General features: G+C 43.6%; 1 protein-coding gene across 5 annotated transcripts in view; it reads right to left on the bottom strand.

The window, feature by feature from the left end:
• PLEKHH1 (pleckstrin homology, MyTH4 and FERM domain containing H1) overlaps positions 1-16119 on the bottom strand; it is a 108434-nt gene that overhangs the window by 51046 nt on the left and 41269 nt on the right. For 3 of the 5 annotated variants that reach the window (XM_053274440.1, XM_053274430.1, XM_053274456.1), the window contains 5 exons: positions 12456-13432; positions 9020-9098; positions 6535-6626; positions 3060-3210; positions 943-1085 (listed from right to left, as the gene is read on the bottom strand). In XM_053274440.1, the coding sequence (XP_053130415.1) occupies positions 943-1085; positions 3060-3210; positions 6535-6626; positions 9020-9098; positions 12456-13432 (1442 nt within the window). The remainder of the gene's footprint in view (positions 1-942; positions 1086-3059; positions 3211-6534; positions 6627-9019; positions 9099-12455; positions 13433-16119) is intronic. The other 2 variants (XM_053274448.1, XM_053274466.1) reach the window with 1 other exon arrangement.

Raw genomic sequence — 16119 nt, 5'->3', positions numbered from 1 at the left:
TTTCTCATGAGAACAATGAGATGTTCTGATACGTCCATTTTCCTAAGGATATTACACAACCATGTCATCGACGCAATCAAAGGCTTTTCTGTAGTCAGGGAAGCAGATATTGACTTCTTTTTGCTATTCTTTGGCTTTCTCAATTATCCAGCGTGCATCAGCAATAATGTCTCTTGTTCCTCGGCCATTTCTGAAACTAGCTTGGACATCCAGCATTCCCTTTCCACGCAGGGCTCTAATCTGCATTGGATGATCCTGAGCATTATTTTGCTAGCATGTGAAATTAAGGATATTGTGTGATGGTTTGCGCAATCTGTTAAGTCTCCTTTCTTTGGTATGGGTATGTATACTGACACCTCCAGGCGTCCTTTGCAGCCAAAGCACCAGTTCGGGCCGAGGCTTTGCAGAGAGAGGAGCTCTGCTTGCAAGCTCCTCTCTCCTTTTCCAGTTACCAGTATGGGTCCCTGATCGGGCTTAGAAGGTTAGGACTGGGCAGCTGGGAGGGCGGGCGGTCGGCGGCGGCCGCAGCGGCAGTTAGCTTGGGCCGATTTGGCCCCTAATCCGGGCGGGCGGGCGGGCGGGCGGCGGTGGGGGCGGCCACGGCGGTAGTAGTTTGGGCCAATTCGGCCCCTAATACTGGGTGCGTCTTATGGTCCGGTGCGTCTTATGGTCCAAAAAATACGGTAATGGTAATTATGCTCTGCAGCTAGCCAACCAACCAAACATGTCTTCCTCTCCTACCCAGCACTCAAACTGAAACTATATAGATACCTCAATAGATAAGGGATAATGTCAAAACAAAGAATTCCACTTTATGTAGAATTTGGTGGTTGCTAACAGGCACTAGATAGATACTTCTCTTTTCTAATGTATCTTAAATATCATATGTAAGTCCAACCCAAGCTAGATAAATTTTTTTGAAGGGGAGGATGTATGGCTTACACTGCAGAGCCCACCATCAGTGGAGTAGGATGATGTTCGTTGCAGTTTATGCTCTGGTGCACAGTAGTCTTCATCCAAGGAGTAGGCATCAGGGGGGATGGCATAGTCACCCTCTGAGCTTAGTGAGGACATAGAGACACCTGCTGGAAATAAAAAGGGTAATAGAAAACTTATATGGTATTTCCTTGTTGCTTTTATAAAACGGCTAATATTATAATGCCCTTATACAAAACTATGATGCGACCACACTTGGAGTACTGCGTACAATTCTGGTCACCACATCTTAAAAAGGATTATGTTGAACTGGAAAAGGTGCAGAAGAGGGCAACCAAGATGATCAGGGGCCTAGAGCACCTTTCATATGAGGCAAGACTACAACACCTGGGGCTTTTTAGCTTAGAAAAAAAACGACTGCGGGGAGACCTGATAGAGGTCTACAAAATCATGCATGATTTGGAGAGAGAGAAATTCTTCTCTCTCTCACATAACACTTGAACCAGGGGTCACTCCATGAAATTGATTGCCAGGAGGTCTAGGACCAACAAACGGAAGTACTTTTTCACACAACGTGTGATCCACTTGTGGAACTCTCTGCCACAGGACGTAGTGACAGCCAACAACTTGGATGGCTTTAAGAGGGGTTTGGATAACTTCATGGAGGAGAGGTCAATCAATGGCTACTAGTCAGAGGGCAGTGGGCCACCTCCAGTCTCAAAAGGCAGGATGGCTCTGAGAACCAGTTGCAGGGGAGAAATGGCAGGAGACAGAGCACGCCCTCAACTCCTGCTTGTGGCTTCCAGCAGCATCTTGTGGGCCACTGTGAGAAACAGGATGCTGGACTAGATGGGCCTTGGGCCTGATCCAGCAGGGCTGTTCTTATGTATCCTGAGCTTTCTAAAAGCCATTTTGCACATGCACATTACACATTTGATAATTCAGCACTCAGTGACTCCCACTCCCCAGTGAGTGAGATCTCAACAACTCTCAGCTAATTAAATGCCTTCAGTAAGAAATATTAAGTTTGCAATAATGCAAGGAAGCATAGTTGCACTGGGAGTTAGTTGGAAAGCAATGTAAAAAGCATTCTCTGTCTAATATTTTAAGCAGAAACCAAAATTAAAACATTGTTATAACAATTACAACAATTATCCAAGTCTATGTTTGATTGAAAAAATAAAGTTACAGAACAATTTGAAGCCAGACAGAGGTGCTATGCCTGACCTCTGCATGAGCAGAAGTCTTTACACTCCACCCTCCCTCAGTGCAAAAAGTGGGCTGCGTTGGGAGCCAGGCTTTCAACAAAAACACTGGCATTAATGCTACAATATTAACTCATGGCTGATTCAACACAGGCTAGGCATTTGCTCATAAAACCATATGTGTGACATCTGATCAAGACAGAAATAGGCCTTCGGGAGAATTGAAAACATCAATTTTTCTCCCACCAAATTCTAAAATCCTGGACTACAGAAGGATACAGGTAAAATGTTGCAAATTCTACAAGGATGTCTGTGCCTTCATTTTACAGCCCCTGGACCAAAGACAGGTACATTAAAAAGGGTTCAGATTTTAGCAATCTGTCTGCCTCTGGCCAAATTATGTAATCCTTAGATCAGATAGAATCTCTGGACACAGGAGGGAGGTTACAAAATCTGTTGAGCCATTTACAAGTTTTGCTAACATTTGCAACATCTGATAGGAAGACACCAGATCCACAGTCCTAGCAGGTATAGCTTATATGACAACTAATTAATGCCAACAGGAGCCAACTGACAGGAGCCAACTAACATTTCTTTTTTAAAAAGGAACTTGGTTGCAAAAATGCTTTTTCAGTGACATATGACCAGTTTGAGACATTCACTTTTCTGGGTTCACAGAATTCAAGTAACCGAGGAATTTTACTTAAGTTTTAGAAGTTATGCTCCTTCTCCATATGCTGAGGAGTTAATTGTTATTATTCACACCAGATGAAAGTTGATTCCAGTTTAATAACTTAAATAATTTCACTTTTCTATGGTAGTTTAGATCTGCCCAGATCAGCTTGGGCTGCATGTTTCTGACTTTAAACATCTTTCCCCAGCAACTCAGAAAACCATGCTACACTTTTTCTATCTAACCTCGTTTGACTGCACGAGGGCTGCCTGGTGTGCTTGTTTTTCTGGGCTCATATCCTGCATTGGAGGTTCTGAAACTAACATGGGAGCCGCAGTCATCATCAGAGCCTGAGGATTCATCTAAGAAAGGAACATTGCTGATTTGGGTAGCTTTCTGGAAAACAAAACACCAAAACATCAGGATTAAAGAAAGGAAAACAATCCAGTTCAAACATGCTACAATTCATGAAGAACTAGCACAAAGGAGAGACTAGTCACATTTGCTGACTCTTGCATGTGTTGAAAAGAAAGCCCTATAGTTGTTCATCCTATTGTTTTTGGGCTTCCAACTAATTTCCCTTGTGTTTCAGAGATTTATAATCTGTAGAACTATTTACTGCAGCACACTACTCATCTGGGCAGCACCCATGATATTCAAACAACCAGCATCAGTCTGTGGCTGCCCATGGCACTTTCCAGTTTAAACCCTACAACAGTGTCACTACGGATCTGCCAAGTGTGCTTCCATACTTCTTATGTTGTGACATCGCAGTCCCTGCAATGCCAATGCCTTATTCTGGATTTTATCTTTGTGTTATAATGCTACAACATTGCAAGTCCACTGCAGAAAAACAGCTGTACAGTCGTCCTTTGCCAATTGTGGTTTCACCAATCGCAGTTTCCCCAATCGCGGATTTGAGTATCCGCGACTGGGAAATTGTGACTGCCCTCGCCAACTGCGCCCCGGGTATCTGTGGTTTGGCTATTTTTAAAAAAACACCAGGTTTTTTTTGGAGGGGGGGATTTCCGGGGGGCTAGAGGGGCCATTTCCGGGGGTCCAGGGGCGATTCTATCTATTTTTACTTTATTTTCGGTCTTTACATGGCTGCAATTACCCTAAGCCTGTTTGCCATTGGTTTCAATGGCTCGTCTACTGCGAATTCGCCAGCCACAAGGTTTTCCAAGAACAGAACCCTCACGGTTGGTGGCGGATGACTGTATTTTCCTGTTGTAGAGTTTGAGATTCTGCAGATCATTTGCAATACGGTTTAAATCCCTGACAAAGAATTATTTTGTTAGCTTGACATCTACTGCTTATTCTTCATTACAGTTTTTTTAATCTCACTAAAATAAAATAAAAAATGTTTAGTGAAGTTTCTTAGTCTACTTTCCAAAAGGAAGAATGCTTATGAGATCACCATGACTATGTGTATATCTGTCCTTGTGTGCCCACTAATAATTTGTGTGTTTACAGTCCAATACATGCAAATTTACAACCCATTTGAAGGGGTGCCTAGAGGACGCTGATGGGATTGGGCTTTTGCCAATCTGCCATGTCAGATCAAGACGACAGCCTCTCAAAGTATAGACAACCTCCTTTTGTAACTTCCTTTGTCAGATGCAAATCAAATTCACCTAGGATCCCCCATAAGAGGGAATCTTAGGTAAGAGTCACCATGTTAACAGAAGCATGAAGTAGACTGCATTAGAACTAGTTGTTTTCTATAGCACCATCAGGATTAAATCTTTTTGTTTCTGCAATATGGTACTGCAGGCCTCTTGTTATGGCTTGAAGATAATTTCATACTAATGTGAGGCTATCGTGTGGGCTTTTTGACTTCTGAGAAGAAGATATGGCCAGACAGCACACTTACACTGCCAGCTAGATTTATTTGAGGGCTATCTCATGATCCAAATCATTTAATGCATAGCAGTGTCAGTATGAGACATCTCCAGGCATGCTAGGTGCAAGGCCTAAAGTTAGGGAGCTAGTATTTATTATCTGCATGGTTTTCTCTGGTCTTAAAGGGTGCACATGTGGCCTGAGACTAGCCCATTTATGTGTTTTTTGGGAGAGGGGGATCCATATGGGATGCTTCGGGGTGTTAAGTGATTCAGCACTGTCGCTCAAGGCTCATGTCTGTGAAGACTGCCGCTGCCAGTCTGTGAAGACAATACTGAGCTAGATAGACCAATGGTCTGACTCAGTATATGGCAGCTTCCTATGTTCCTAAGTGGCCTCTGTGGCTTGGAGCACCTTTTATCAGCTTTAGTTGATATGCCAACTTCAACCTTACCTGGGCAGAGATAGCTTGGCCACAGTTGTTCATGCTTTGTTAACCTCTCTCTTAGATTACTGCAATGCATTGTACGTGGGGCTATCTTTGAAAACGGCCCGTAAACTGCAGCTGGCACAAAATAGGGCTACAAGATTAACAACTGGGACTGGATTTTTTAAAGCATATTACGCCAGTGCTTCTTCAGCTGTACTGGCTCCCAGACCATTTCTGGGCCCAATTCAAGATGCTGGTTTTAACCTTTAAAGCCCTAAATGGCTTGGGACCGAGGTTACCTGAGAAAGCACCCTACCTCATATGCCCCAACCCAATCCTTAAGATCTTCTCCAGGTGACCCTGCCAAACAAGGCGAGGCAGGTAGCTACTAGGGAGAGGGCCTTTTTAGGGGTTACACCCCGTTTATGGAACAGCCTCCCCAGTGAGGTTCACCTGGCTTCATCACTTTTTTCTTTTAGATGCCAGGTAAAGACCTTTTTGTTCACTCAGGCCTTTTATTTTTAAAAATATTTGATCTGATTGTAACTGATGAAAAAAAAGTTTTTAAAAAACTGTTTTGTATTCCCCCCTTCCTCTTTTCTTGGTTTGTTATGATTTAATGTGTTGTGTGTTTTTATCTCATGTTTTAATGTTGTGTTGTAAGCCACCCAGAGAACAATTTGTTATGGAACAGCTAACATATAAAGTTGCTGTTGCTGTTGTTATTGTTGTTGTAAGAATCAGATGTAGCTCCTTTGCCACCAGAGGGCCTTAATGTATAGGCATGAACAAGGCCCAAGGCGCTTCCAGGACTGAAACAATTCCCTGCTGCCTGTGCTACAGGTTGGTCACCAATGTCATGCTTTAGGGGTCAGCAAAGTTTGAACAGCTGTCCAAAATTCACAGCCCATTAAATTGTCTCCTATTCCTCTGCCTCAGGGAGAGACTTCTTCCTGCCTCATAGCTGTATTACTGTTGCTAAAGGAAGCGAAGATCCACCTTCTGTTTGAGCTCCACATTTTATCTACATGTTTAATCATATCTGGCTTTCCAGAGAGAGATCCTCAGGCCTCTTCTACAAGAGCCTCCCATGACAAAATATACAATAAAGCCCCATCCCATCCTCCTTCTTGGAAAGCTGTTAACGTACATGTAATTTGGCCCAAATCAGCCAGATTTAGCCCATCTGAAGTCACTATATATTCCAGAAGCTTGAAGGAAAAGCTTGAGGCTTCTGTGTATATTTTGTTTTGGTTTTTTTTCTTCTTTCAATACATTAAAGAGATTTGTTATAAGTGTAATTGTTTCTTATACTCTGCCAGCAGTCAGAACTTAAGATTTTCAAGGACCTAAATGCTTTTATGCCAATTTAGTGCTCTCCACTGCTGTTTTTATGTGCCCTTCCTATTTTTCTCCTAAGAGAGGAAAATTAAATAGTTCCTTACCCCTTTAAGCATGGTGTAGACTGGCACTGTGATATTTCTGTAAATAAGGCAGGTGAATGGCCCAGAGACTGAACAGACTGGGGAACTGGAAGCTGGGAATGTTTTATGTTAAAAGAAATTAGAGAGAGAGAGAGAGAGAGAGAGAGAGAAGAAACAAGAAAGCAATAAAATCTAGCATATTTTAATGCATGTATTTGCATTTAGATAGATGGGGATTAAAACACCTATGTGGCACTAGGAAACTTGATAACCACCAATACATTATCATGAAGCTATTGGGAAAGTTTGGACTGAGCCCATTTTGGCTATCATGAATGTTTATAATTAGGCTGTATAACACTGAATCATGAAAATTATTTGTAACCCGAAAAGGGACACATTAGCTGGAAATGGAGTGGAGGTGATCAAGCAGGGTTGGGGAGGGTTTCTGTACTAGCAGAGACCACCAATCCTTGTTCCCAAATACCAGTCAATCAGAATAAACCCACCTTCCCCAACAAACTTACTTGGGATGAGGGTGGTGAATACACACCCTCATTCCACTAAGGAATATTCCTACCAGCAAAGGGCACTGCACTGATGCTAGTCCTGGGCCTCCCAGGGGTTAGAAATTAGCTCTGCAAAAGAAATACCCTCCCCCACCCCCTCCCACAAATAAAAGGAGGCCACTCTCACATCCAGAGAGCTCTTTAGTTGTAGTGCTGATCTCCTCAGGGTCCCTTTGCTCACTGAGTGAGGAATTTGTGGGAGTGGGGAGGAGGAACAGACACTATATCCTTCCTTGTGTCCTATATCTCCTTCTGTGACTTCCTTGTAAGTCCCATTTTTTTCCAGTTATTCAACATTGTTTACAAACTTTGCATGAATTATGCAATTTTTACAATTCCTAAAATTAATTTATTTACAAAAATTCTATCCTAGCAAACAGTACAAAACTGCCACAGTTCTTCCCACTGAGGTGGTTAACTTGTGTCTAGCCTGTAGCACCTCAGATTGCAGATGGAGGTTCACATGGTTGAATGCTCCTCCATAATAAACAAATAAGCAAAGAAATGTCTACATAGAAAATGAGAGACCAAAGATAAGGTTCTAGATTAGCTTTATTCCTGACATGCTACTTTTCTAAGTACATGGATATTTTAAACTCCCTGTCTGTAGTGGTATAGCCCAGACAAAGGTTTACTACCTTGCTGAAAGCTAGGTCATTGTTGATATTCCACGGCTGTTACCAGCACTTGTCACCAGCATACCTACTGGTAAGTAAACACTTCTCATGGTCATTACAGTAGGAAGATTGGGCTCATACTGGTCACTCTGGAGAAGCAACAGCATTACTCTAGTGCCTGACATGATGTGCAGCATTATGGAGATGTAACACTGCACTGTTGGTTTGTTGCCAGGACCGTAGCAAGCTTCCCTGGGGCCTGGGGACAAAAAGCAGGAAGGGGGCCCCAGCGCCCCAAGCCACACCCCCTGCATCTGACATCAGACGCGGGGGGGGGGGTGAAGGGCAACCTGCTTGCCTCTTCCTCCTCTCCGCCACGATATCCAGAGATGGTAAATCCAAGGGTGCTTTACAAAACAGTGCTTCCATTCAGGAGGGAAACGCAGCCCTTACCAAGCCCTGCAGGGTTGCCCATGGAGCTGCCGAGTTGTGTCCTCCAAACAGAAAGAGCCTCACCAGATTCTGGGGCCCCCCCTCCCTCCCCACCGCTGGGGGTTCTAATTATTCAGCTCTAATATGAGAAATATCAGTGGGGCAGTGGGGTGGCAGCAGCAGCAGCAGGATGGCCCCCCCGATCACTGGGAGGCCCCCCCCAGGAGGCAGGAGGCCTCTACTTGTGGGCCCCTTGTGGGCCCCACACCCTTCGGGCCCAGGGACATTAGCCCTCCCTTGTCCAATAGACCCTATGTCTATGCCTGTTACGCAGCCAGCACTTCCACAAGCTTCCCCTAGTCCCAAATGGGGAAACTTGTGGAAGCACTGGTTGCACAACTGCCCCTTCTGAGCAGCCCTGATGCTCCCTTTGAAGTCTGCAACAGCCCCACAGTACAGTGTTATGCCTCCGTAATGTAGTACATCATGCCAGCCATTGAATTCATCCCAGAGAAGGGATTTCCCTGCCCTTTTCCTTAGCTACAAGAACAAACAGAGAAACTCTATATCTCCTTCAATGGATCTATGTAAGGAGAAATGGCAACTTGCCCTTGAAGCTGCCACCCTCCAGTGGAGCACTAACAGTGACTCTAGCCAGGTTTTTGTGCAAATGGCACCAGCTGTTTCTGAAAAACAAATTAGTATGAAAGCAACCTAAGAAGGTGCCACCCTCCCCCCATGACTAAGCTTCCCTTTTAATCAAATGTGGCATAAATTCAATCAATATTACCTTTATCAATATGAGTGTTCACATGACCAAATATTGTAAATCTATATACCATTGGCAATATCCAGTTAATGTTAGTGATAATTTTGACTGGGACTTACTCCAGCTAGTAGAGTCACTCACAAGAGCCACTTCTGAAAGTCTCATGCCAGATTTGGCTACTGCATAGATCCGACTCTCCTAAAACAAGAGGAAAAAGACAAACCAAAGATAGAACCTTCTGTTAGCATTAAGGCAACTTTGTCTGCCTTGCTCCTCCTCAAGGCCAGTCAGCTTCCTATCACTGTCTCCAGAGAACTACCAGCAGCTCACCACACCACCTATCACACAGCAGAAATCCTGTATGGCACAAAATTGTAAACTGTCTTTTGGATAGTTCACTAAAGAAAACACTAAAGACCCACCCATGTTTATTTTATTTTATTTATTTAATACATCTGTATACCACCCACTACCGAAGTCTATAGGCAGTTTACAGCATAAAACAAACCAAGAACAAACCAAACCAAGAATTTTAACAGTTAAAACATATAAAAACCAGCTTAAAATATCCAATGAAAACATCACTAACTAAAAAGCCAACAGCAGTTCTAATCTCAGCAGGAAGTGCATTCCACAATCCTAGGGCAACTACAGAGAAGGCATGCCTTTTAGGAAAGTTGGCGGCACCTTCAGATGAACCTCCCCTGAAGATGTTCATAGGTGGTGGGGTTCATAATGAAGAAGGTGTTCTCTTAAATACCGTGGGCCCAAGCCATTAAGGGATTTCTAGGCAATAACCAGTGCTTTGTATTTTGCCCGGAAACCTGTTGGTAGCCAGTGTAGATCTTTTAGAATTGAAGTAATATGGTCTCTACAGGACATCCCGGAGACCAAGTGGCAGCAGCATTCTGCAACAATTTATTTGTTTCTATTTATTTATTTATTACATTTATATCTCACCCAAACATATGTCTCTGGGCGGCTTCCAGACTATGTACAAGTAGTTAAGCCTGGGGATTATCAGCATGTGCACCACTGTCTTAAGGTCACTCACTTCCAGGAAAGGGCACAGTTGGCGAACCACTCGAAGCTAATAAAAAGCACTCCTGGCCACCACTTTCACCTGAGGTATGAGGGAGAGGGTTGGGTCCAGGAGTACTCCCAAACTGCAAACCTGTTCCTTCTGGGGGAGTGTAACACCATCCAGAACATGTCATTTCCTGAACTGTGGCTTCTTACAATGAGCATTTCCATCCTGTTTGGATTCAGTCTGTGTTTGTTAGCCCTCATCCAGCCCATTTCTGCCCATTTCTGCCTCAAGGCAGGCATTTAGGGAAGTTATGCTATTGCCTGATGAAGCTGACATAGAGAAGTAGATTTGGGTGTCATCAGCATACTGATAACACTGATAACACCCTGCATCTAATCCCCTGATGCTCTCTCCCAGTGGTTTCATGTAGATGTTAAAAAGCATTGGAGACAAAATGGAATCCTGAAGGACACCATACGAAAGCTCTTGCTTTACAGAGAGCAGTCTCCAAGTAACACCTCCTGAAATCTGCCCGAGAGATATGAGCAGAACCACTGCAAAGCTGTGCCCCACACACACAGTCCCTGGAGGCAATCCAGAAGGATACAGTGGTAGATGGAATTAAAAATTGCCAAGAGATCCAAAAGAACCAACAGAGTCACACTCCCTCTGTCAATTCCTCTTTGGAGATCATCCATCAGGCCAACAAAACAGTTCCCACCCCATAACCTGCCGAAAGCTAGTTTGAAATGGGTCTAGATAATCTGTTTCATTCAAGACTGCCTACAGTTGAGAATAGGGATGTGCACAGAACTGATTCTGTGCACTATAGGGAGGGCAGGGGGTTGCTTTAAGGAGCAGGGAAGCTGCTGCCTACCTGCCAGCCCCCGCCCCGCTGCTTTTCCCCTACTGGCACTCTTCCAAAAAGCGAGCACATGGGGTTCATGCACATTGGCTATTTGTGTGGTGATGCTGATCCCGGCTACAAGCAGACATGCTGCAGCCCTGCCCTGCACACCTGCTTCTTGGAAGAGCGCCAGTGAGGGGAAAGCAGTGGGGCGGGGGCTAGGTAGGCAGCACCTTCCCTGCCCCTTAAAAAGACCCTGCCCTCTCCGAACCGGTTCAAACGCCGGTTGCCGGAACCAGTTTGGCACTCCTAGAATGGAGCACCGAACGGTTCCGTGCACATCCCTAGTTGAGAGGCGTCCACCTTCTCAATCACCTTGGCCAACCACAGGAGATTGGAAACACTGACTAGACACTGGCTTCACTATTATAAATGAACTCTGTAAATGTCTCTTCATTCTTTCTCGAAGGAATGGAGGCAACAGCTGGAAATATTAAACTCCATTCCTAGTAAGTTACACTACTAGCCTTTAGCTTTTGCCTTTGCCTTTATTTTTGGCTACAAATCACTAGAGTCTGACATATTATCAACTGTATCCATCAATTATCATGTTTGTAAAAGAGCAGCAGGTTCTAGCCTTCATGGTTAGAGAGATAAATGCCTGCCACATCTCTCAAGTCTGATCTGCATATCCAGGATAATGATGTGGAAATGGGGTGGTAGAAGTTAGTTATAAGTTTATTCGGTCATTGACCAGCAAAGGGGGGGTGGGTGTAGAATGGAACAAACTACTTCATGTTGCAGATGGTAGAATCTAGCTTTGAATGCTCCTCCACCTAAGACAAAATCCTGCAATAAAAAACTAGCACAGCAGAGAGAAAGGTTCCAGCCTAGCTCTTCGCTTGCTGTACTTGTTTTCTGTTTACAAAGGAACATTAAAAATGTGATTCCTCCATCTGGAGTCTGAAGTGGTACATACAATCCATTCATCCATCTCATTCCACTAGATATTAGACCAGGCCTGAGATTATAGGGTGGGTGAGAGCTGGGAAGAGCTTTTGGTGGTTAAAATAAAAAACCTTTCCACTCTTCACAATCTCCTGGCCATCCCCAGAAAATCAAGACTCTAGTCCCGCTTCTTTACACAAGTTTCATACAAATCCCAGCCTGTCTTCCACTCTACTGATGCCTGATTTTGCTTTTAGAAAACAGACCATAATCTACACAGAATGGCATACCTCAAAGCATTGCTTTAAGTTCTACTGATGGCAAGTAGAATGTGTGCCCAATAGACAACACCTAAAAATGATCAAACAGCACTTGTGTCATTTGTATAAATAACTGATTCTGGCCTCAGTACAATTGGTTTCATTTTTTCAAATTGCAGAACTTTGGCTTTTAACTTGCAGTGCCCTAAAGTCTCCACATAAATTCTGTTTAAATCATGATCTATACTCCAGGTACAGCTCCGATGAGAGAACAATGGCAAATACCAAAGCCCACACCAACATGCTCTTAAACCACAGCCTTCTGCACTCCACAGATACAGCACTTGTCTGCAGTAAGAACAAATGCTGTACTGAGGGACAGATCCTCTCCATGACTGAGAATGCTGGGATACTGGAGTGCAGCATCCATGATCCGATAGGGCCATAAATATAAAGCCTGAATATCTTACCCAAGATGGAAACCTGTGTAAGGGAGGAGTGGGTGGCTTGCTTCCTGGGTCCTTTAATCTGGGTTCAGAAATTACTGTCTTCTTACTTGAACCAAAGTGCTGAGGTGTCTCCTCACCCATCCTTGCCTCCTCCACCGAACAGTCTTCCATTTCCATCTTCTCTGCAACCTCTTCATCAATATCTGTCTCTTCCACTGGTCCCTGGCATGGTGTAGCAGCTCTTATAGGCTGAAAAGTACTAATCTCAATGTTCACTACATGATGGAAGGAATCAGTGCCTGGCTGTGGCTGGCTATAATGCCTCTTGGTTAGCTGAATACTGTCCCTTAAATTGCTAGGAGTCCGAGTTTTGGGAAGTGTCATGCTATTACCTAGTCCACCTTCTCTCAATGGGAAATTGGAAGGTATTGAAGTAATGGATGTTGGCAGCTTCAGAGCTGAAATTGATGTTGAGACAGAACTATTAAGTGTATTTTTCATTTCCCCAGAGAAGTTGAATCTATGACTGCTGAAAGTACTTTGTTCATCTGATGGATTGTATCGGTCCGATTCTTTTTTATTGGAAGCAGTGATAGAGCTCTGAAATTCCTCTAGAGGAGGCTGAAAAGCTAAAGCTCCATGAAATGTCATAGTCTCAGCTTGGTGGTTTGGTGACACTGTGCAGTTTTTTGGGTTTCCCATGGAAACCAAGTCATTCACTGAAGGATGCTTGTAGTTTGAGGTATCAGAGATAAATCTCAGTGAGCTCTGAGAGGGCATTGATTTGACAGCCTCATCTGCCACATAAGCATCATCCATAAAGAGTACACTTGTTATATAAGGAATGCCTTTCATAGATACACCTGGGTATGACTGTTTGATGTCCATTGCAAGAATCTTGGAATCCTGGTCTGAGGTCTCAAGGAGGGATGACAATGGGTCTCTCAGCAGCTGAATGTTACAGCTTGAAACAGATTCTGCAGGAACAGTAGTCAGATCTAGAGTTGGGAGCAAAAGATACATAAAACCTTTCACTAGCATGGTATGTCTTATTTTTGAATGCTTCATTCTATATCTTCTTATAGTAAAACAAGAGGTCCTGTGAGGACAGGTTGCAGCCTGTGAAGATGAAAACACAGACTCCAGCTTTAGGTGCAAAGCCAGCCAACCAGCCAGCACGGAAGGGCTGCAAAACAATGTACTCATCCCGTTTTTACCTCTTCCTCTGTGGACGTTTCAGTCCTGATTGATTTTCAGCCAAGTCATTTGACTGAACAAAAAGCCTCTATAAACTCTCTGGGTCAGCCTTGTCCTGGACAGTCTGCCTGTTGACAGTGATTTCTTTGCTCAAAACCTCATGACACAGCCTTTTGCTACTAAATTTCCTTGCTCTCTGCCATGAACTGCAGAAAGTATATTTCTGACCAAATACACCTGCAACACAGTAAACACTCATGTCGCACCATCTAACAAACATTATTATTTGCATTAATGTAGCACTCTTCAAGTGTCCATATTGCTCCATCTAAATAATCTTAGCAACTCTAATGTCTCTGAGAAGTAGTCAGTATAACCTTACCCCAGCAGGGCAAGCAGGGGAGGACTGGAGGCTAAGAGAATAGTGGCCTCCTTTGGCCAAAGGTTCCCAACAGTGGGCATGGCATTAGTACCCCTAGAGGAACTTGAAGGGCTCCCAGGCAGTACTGAGAGCCCTTTTGCCTCACCACGCTACAGCGGTGCTATTCTGAGCATTGCTGGCTTGAAGCAGTCACATTCTCAGTGATGTGTCTGCTACAGAAAAGGAGGGTGAAGACCCTCCTCCTCTGCTCTTGATTGGCTGGCTACATGATGAAGTACAGCATACCTCCCCCCTCAGCCTGACTGACAGTCTTCAGAAAATTTATTTATTTATTACATTTACATCCCGCTCTTCCTCCAAGGAACCCAGAGCGGTGTACTACATACTTGAGTTTCTTCTCACAACAACCCTGTGAAGTAGGCTAGGCTGAGAGAGAAGTGACTGGCCCAGAGTCACCCAGCTAGTATCATGGTTGAATGGGGATTTGAACTTGGTTGGTTGAATGGGGATTTGAACTCGGGTCTCCCCGGTCCTAGTCCAGCACTCTAACCACTACACCACGCTGGCTCCTTAGCTCTGAGTACTTCCACTGAAATTAATAGGACAAGTAAACTTTCCCATTCTTTTCAGTAAGACTGCTTATGAGTAACTTAGTGTGGATGTGCGCCGGGACTGTAGTAGTCTGTCTCCCTAACTGTAACACTTACATTTTTGTTTTTATGTATGTGTGTGTACACATAAACACACACATTTGAATGTTATAGTTATGAGATGGGCAACTCCAGTCACTGGTTTACTTCCATAATAAGCTATTCATCATCTTAATTTCAGTGGGGGTACTCATGAGTAACTTGGTCTGGATGTAAACCAATGACTGGAGTAGCCTGTCTCATCACTGTAACATTAAAATTTGTGTGTATACAACTCACTAGAAAAACCTCTGTGGGGTACCTAAACTGAAGGTTTATAACAGAAGGGGTACACTTGTTTAAAAAGGCTGGAAACCCCTGCCTTAGACTACCTAATGAGTTCATGGCAGAGATGAGATCTGAACTGCAGACTTCCCTGGCAGTCCATCTTCCATATGCACATTGCCCAGTTCTTTCAAGTAGACACGATTTTACCTACGTGGAGATTTTCTTGGTGTAGGAAAAATTATATATGCATAATAGCCCAAAGAAACAGGAACTGTAGCAAACGAAGGGGTATCCAGTGTGCAATATTGTGTCCAAATTGCTTTATTGAGGCAAAATACCTAGATCTGCCATCAAGATACTACTCAAAAATAGTGCTTCTACATTAGCCCTTTTCTGTGGAATTGCCATACTTTGTTCACACACTTTTAAAAGTAGTATCTACATGCCAATGTTTAAGTTCCAGTGTTTTCTGCATTCCCTTCCCATGTTTTTTCAGACTTGTTTTATGGTGGCTTTTTTTGGTAATAAAATTCAGTGGCAGATCCAGCCTATCCAATGTGGACAAAGTGCTATGGAAGTTTTTCAGGGCTCCTGTACCTTTAAACTGAACACATAATCTTTGCAAGTTCAGCTCAGTTACTTTATCGCTTCTGTTAATTCTGGCTGTGGGGGATTAGTGAGTATTTCCCCTTTAATCACAGCTCTGTGATTTGCTCCAGTGTTAGCTTCTATTCTCACAATGGGGTTGTACCTTTAATTATTTATTTCCTCTCATTATTTTTGTTCTGTTCTATGTTTGATGGTAAAATATGAAGACCAGGTCTCATTACAGTCTAGACTTCTTATTTGGAAGTCCTGCCCCTTAATTCCAAACACTTGTATGTCTGTATGTTGGAAGGAAAGGGTGTGGTTACCTAGAGATGAGGGAAATACATTCTCATATGTTCAAAAACAATATTTCCTTTGTTACCACTTGCCACATTCCAGAACTGAGCACTAGCACAGCGGGGGTAAGGCTCTGGTTTAAAAGCCACCATGCTGGAGCCTCAAAACTGAATAATGCATCATGAGATAGTACAGGTATGTGCATGAGCTGACTTCTCACTCAGAGCTGTCTGACAGCCTGGGAACACTTAGCACCAGGTCACTGTAGCAACCTTCTCATTCTATAAACAAGCAGAGCAGATGA

This window comes from Hemicordylus capensis, chromosome 1, assembly GCF_027244095.1.
Source record: "Hemicordylus capensis ecotype Gifberg chromosome 1, rHemCap1.1.pri, whole genome shotgun sequence".
NCBI classification, from domain to species: Eukaryota; Metazoa; Chordata; class Lepidosauria; order Squamata; family Cordylidae; genus Hemicordylus; species Hemicordylus capensis.
Note: the sequence above shows the minus strand (reverse complement) of the source record. Positions and strands in the feature narration are given on the sequence as shown.